The sequence below is a fragment of the Henckelia pumila genome, chromosome 2, assembly GCF_033568475.1.
Source record: "Henckelia pumila isolate YLH828 chromosome 2, ASM3356847v2, whole genome shotgun sequence".
NCBI classification, from domain to species: Eukaryota; Viridiplantae; Streptophyta; class Magnoliopsida; order Lamiales; family Gesneriaceae; genus Henckelia; species Henckelia pumila.
In genome coordinates, this window is record NC_133121.1 from 127,128,883 (window position 1) to 127,134,730 (window position 5,848).

A 5,848-nucleotide genomic window follows, 5' to 3' on the forward strand; every position below is an offset into this window, starting at 1 on the left:
TATACGGATCCGGATCCTCCGCTGTGAAAAGAGAAACAGCACAAGGATACTGTGCCTTGAATAGTCTTCTGTAATTCATATCACATGATTAAATAATTAATTTTTTAATTAATTAAACACATGAAATATTGAAATTATGTCTATTTTAATGCACAGTATCCTGTTTCTATCTCTATAGCCGATGATCTTTTTCCGAAATATACGACATGTAAAAGGTGAGAGAAAATTGTATCACATGGTCATGTCGCTAGGAATTAATCAGATATGCAGTTTCGATTTACTTTTTATAAATAAATATGATCGAAGATATAGGGACGACAAAAGTTCTCAACTACGTGATTATCTAGGTTTTTTTTTGCTAACTATCCTTTACAGTCCGATCATCCAAAAGTTCGGTGGCGGCGCGATCGGATCGGAGATGCATGCAGTGGCTGATTGCTGCTTCTTTCTGTTGTGTTCCGATCCTTTCTCTATTGTGTAATTACGTCAACGTTTATGCGCATCAATTTTGTTGACTAAAAAAAGTACTTTATTTATTTGATTTCAAACATTGGAATCTGATGGCATGCATGTGTGTGTGTACTTTATGTGAATAGATATATACAGTCACGACAAATTAAAATACATAAGAAAATACAAGGAAAGGAAAAGGTTTATCACGTGTTGTTTAATTTATTCTTTAAGAAAAGTATTTCAGATTAGACAATGGAAAAAAGCAACGTCTTCATCGTGGTAGGGCAACATGTAGCCTTCAAGCCATGAGTGTACTCCAAACTCCATTATTATTCTTGTATATACATATAATAATATCGCCCAAAAAAATTTAAAATAATAATAATTGAACCTCAATGATTCCAGCACAAAACTTTCTCATCCACATGAATTTCTCAGGCACTAAAGAAACATGCCTGGATATTTCAGGTCAATCAATATACATGTGCATGATTAATGGTTGTAAAATATATACATATATGTTTGTGTTGCAATTTAATGTAAGAAAAGAAGATAAGAGAAAATTATTGTTAAAGATGACACGTAACATTATTAATTATATAGTAATGCTGATGATGAAAATTAAAGATATTAATTTTGACAAAAATGAAATTACTGCTCCAATCTCATAACAAGAGCGTTTTTCAAAGCATCTTCGCATCTGAATCCATCAGGAACCCTAACGACAACATCTTGAAGCATCAAATCATTCACACAAGACATGCTGGCGTGGTGGACATGTAGTTCCAGCTCTCTAATGGCGTTCATAAACCTGCTGGCCGGGTGATTCGCGTTCTCCGACTGGACCCTGATCATCGCATCGCCTCCGACGATCTTCACTTCCACTTCAAGCGGCGTGGAGACGGCGGCGGCGATGTGGGGCCTGCTTTGATCCACCGACGTGGTGCAGGTGCTTTGGTTATCCATTGCGTCGGTTGTTTCTATTTTCACTTTCTTGGTTTCCCGTTCGAGCTCTTCGACTTTAGACTTAAGCTCTTTGATGTAGGAAACTGCGTCGGATAACAGGGATGCCTTGTCCATCCTCGAAACGTTGGGAACCACGGAGCGGAGGGCGTAGAACCGGTGGTTCAGCTTCTCCCTCCTTTGCCGCTCCGCTTCCACGTGGTTCGTCGGCACGTCATGCCCCACGCTCGGCTTCCTGCCCCTCTTCTTCGCTGGGGTATTACTATTGGTGCTACTAATTCTCTTCGTTTCGACGTTGTTGCTGGTGTGATCTAGAAAGAAATGGCAATCGGAAATCGAATCCGAGTTGTCGGAATCTTGAAGATTATAACAAGGAAAAGCTGTTGCGGTCTTGTTCATATTGGATTCTTGTCTTTTCGATAAAACCGCGGTAGAAGAGCTATTCTTTCCTTCGCGGTGGTGGTCTTCTTGAACAAGATCAGAGACTACCCCCACATGATCTGCATTAAACGAAATGATTTTTTCTACAAAACAAGACTCGAAGAGCGATTTCACCTGTTGAACTAAGCTCCAGTTTTCGTGGACGACGGAATCAGATCCCAGCTCAACCACGCCATTGGAAGTAGGGATACAGACCATGGTCTGCATCCCATGGATCTGCGCTTCTTTGGCCCGCTGACAGTTGTAAAACCTCAGCTGATTCTCGCCGCTCAACCAAACCAGACACCCAGAATGAAACGACTTCCCCACGATGCCGTCTCCGAGAGAAAAAGACTGAGCGAGGGACATAACATAGAGCCACTCCGCATCCGTGACGTCACCGTCCACGGGACCCGTTGCAACCAGAGCCTGAATCCCTTTCATTATCTTCTTCCTCTCAGGATGATGAAAAGAGCCGGATTTAAGGAAACCTTGCTTGGTCCCCTGAAAATGGCCGTCTCCCCATGTGAGAAAAATGCGGCCGTTATGTTCATCTCTGGAGCTCTGCCAGAAAATGGCGTAGACCCAGCCACCGGGGTCGTTTTCCAGTATGTGCTGAAGCTTCTTTTGAAGGGCGGACGGCTGTTGTTCGAGTATGGGAGAAGACAGAGATTGGGAGGAGATGATAAAGTCATCGTCCATGGTAGTGTACGTTTCGGTTGAGCGAGCTTCTGTGTTTGTTTGGCTCGAAAGAGAAAGAGGAGATGGGGGGGTACTGTGGTCTCTTTCTCTTCTAGCAGTGGGATTTTAGAGGTGTTTCCGACAAACAATTATATATTACATCATTTTCTTATTTTTTTTTTTTAAACATAAATAATTATAATATAGTTGGCAAGTGGCAGGCATCGTACGTACGCTAGTATTTTAAAGGAGACATTAATTAATAGTGTGGCCTATGAATACGACATGGTTCATTTAAACATATCTTTACAAAAATTATCTGTATGATAAGTATATGTTTCTTATTTATCAATATACGAGACTTTGTTAAAAAATAATATATCTCACATTTATTGATAAATATCGATCGTTAGATTTATGTTAAAGCAATGTTTGTATAAATAGGATCTAACTTATCATAAAACAGGTCTTTTCCGATTGAGTAGATGCTAGCATGATGGTAGTACTCTTACACTACATCCAAGAGTCCAATTTTAATTTAAACATATGAGGTTTATGTATTTTCATGGATCCCGCGTATCCAAATTAAATTTGGACCATTGGATATAGCATTTGAATACTACCCTCATGCTAGCATCAATTCCACCCCTTTTTTTCCCCATGGTAATATTGACAATTTTTTCGTTTTAGGTTGGGCCTATGCCGAATTCATTGTTTGAAAATCAAATTAATTGGAATATATTTTTAAAATATATATATATATATATATATATATATATATATATATATATGTCTTGATAAAATCGTTTACTACTGTTAGAATTCAATCTCGAAACAGTTTATCTCAAATTTAGGACTTTTGCTTAGAGTTTCTTGTAATGTATTATATCTAGTAGATTAAATGTTCCAAAATCTCTCTCGTTCTCTTGCTTTTTTTTTTGTTTTATTCTATTGGTTATTTATGTTTATCACTAATGTAGTTGATGAAAAAAATTCATATTTTTAGTAACACCGATTCGTGAATTTTATTTTTACTTAAAAGATATTTTTTTTCATATTCGTATTAACTTATTATATTGTAAACAAAAATAATAGACATGTATATATGTTACCCTTAATTTGATGATCTAATAATAACTGTATGTTATTTGATTTTACTTCATAGAATACTTCTTAAACCATAATATAATCTATTAAAATTTGATTTAAAAAATCGGACCCTCAAATATGTAATAATTAATTAATTAATTACACTCATTTATATATAGTTTCTTTCAAGTGCCCACTTGTCATGCTCACTACCATGACCACCAATGATGTGTCACTATTCTATTGGACCTACAATTTATCACATCTTTATCACATCCAATAGAATAGAGCCACATCATTGGTGGGCATAGTAGTGGGCATGGTGGACAATTGAAAGAAACTCATATATTATATATATATATATATATACAATTTTGCTATCATACCCACTCACCGTGCCCACCTAATGTGTCCACCATGAGGTGGCACTCAACTATTGGATGTGATGAATTGTGCGTCCAATAGTTGAGTGTACCTCATGGTGGGCACATTATGTGGGCACGGTGGGTGGGCAGAATAGCAAAACTCTATATATATATATATTAACATAAACAATACCCCATTAATTATATTCATGTGTAGATATATAGATCATGAAATACATGATTTAGATAATACTCATAATATAACATCTCATTAACCATATATACGTAACTAGCTAGCTAACTATATATTTATCAACGAAGAAAAACTTAAATTAAATATTATTAATATTCTTTCCACGCAATATTTGGTCACTCTCTTTTGAGTGTTAATTAATTCCTCCTCACTTCTTCATGTAATAATTTTTTTTAATCCTCCGTCTCACTCTTTTGAGCTACATTTTGTTTTAATCGTACAAAAATTTTCATCTTTAATGTTATTTTTTCTACTTAATTTTTTTAAAACTAATTTACCCTTGTAATTGATGTCATTAACTATTTACAATTTTTTTTTTACCAAATTAGAACTTTCATAAAATAAGGGGAAAATGACAAATTTTTTTAAATAAAATTTTCCTTGTCAACCAAGTTTTGATTTGTATGGAAAACATACAAAATTAAATAAGTGGGACGGAGAAAGTAATTTTTTGAAACACAAATAAAATTTTTATTTTAATATTATCATTTACAGCACTAGATATATCTCTCATAATTTTTTTCAAACACCTTATATTATATGTGCTTAATAATATACTAGCTAGTTACACACGCAATGCGTGTGTTTTGTTAATGTATGTATTTTAAACTACTATTTAAGAATATAAAATATATGTAATAGTTATTATTATTATTTAAAAAATTATACTTATTTTAAAAAACAAACTCAAACAGTTTGATACACGGTAGAAATTACCTTCAAAATCTGAAAATAATCCGAAAATAATTGAAATTATTGAATTTCACATTTGATTTTTAAAAATTACTTTATTAGGTGTAGGGTTATTTTTGAAAGTTCACTTAAAAATACCTAAGGTAGTTATTATACATGCTCTTTCTTTATAATAGTAATAGATAAATAAAATTTTTAAAAAAGTGCAATATATATATATACACACACTATTTTATAATACACGAACCTATTAAACTAACTGAATTTGGTTCAAAATGTGGGTGGACAAAAATGCCATTATTTTTTTTTGTCATGTTCTTGAGAATAAAAATTACATGCATAATAGAAATTTAACATTAAAAAAAACTAACTTTGAAAAACCACAACTCATTTTCTTTCTCTCACGTCTTTCGGCTTCCCCCACTACTCCAACACTTTTCTTCTTTTTTCTTATTTCTCATAAACTTCTGGGACTCCGTCATTTATCTTCTTTTTTATTATTTTCCAGAAATTTAGAAAGACCATTTATCTTATATTTTGCTAACATATCATAAAATTCAAATATTAGGTATAAGATACAATGCAACGCGTTAGCACCGTGGTTAATATATATAAACACACAGACACACACATAAATTAGCAAGAGATCTTGTTTTTAATTGACTACTTTTTGCTGAAGCATTTTCATAATTTAATTATTACCCTCTGCAAGAGACTCTATTATTTTGACTATTTTCCTTTATTTTTCTCTCAACCTTCTTTATATAATTTAGTTATTATGTTAAACACCTATGACCTAACGGAGGTACAAATTTTGAAAATAGTTAATATTTTACACACAACATGTACACAGAGAAATTAGCATATTGTCAAAAATTAATAACAGTTCATGCCAAAGGTGTTTATTTAATTCGAACCGAATTCACCCAAA

At 33.7% G+C, this 5,848-nt stretch overlaps 1 protein-coding gene across 1 annotated transcript; it reads right to left on the reverse strand.

Annotated features, from left to right (window-relative positions):
• Positions 1-896: 896 nt before the first annotated feature.
• Positions 897-2,627, reverse strand: LOC140883487 (transcription factor bHLH14). Its single transcript, XM_073289977.1, has one exon. The coding sequence runs from the start codon at positions 2,536-2,538 to the stop codon at positions 1,105-1,107; it is 1,434 nt and encodes a 477-aa protein (XP_073146078.1). The 5' UTR covers positions 2,539-2,627; the 3' UTR covers positions 897-1,104.
• Positions 2,628-5,848: the final 3,221 nt, after the last annotated feature.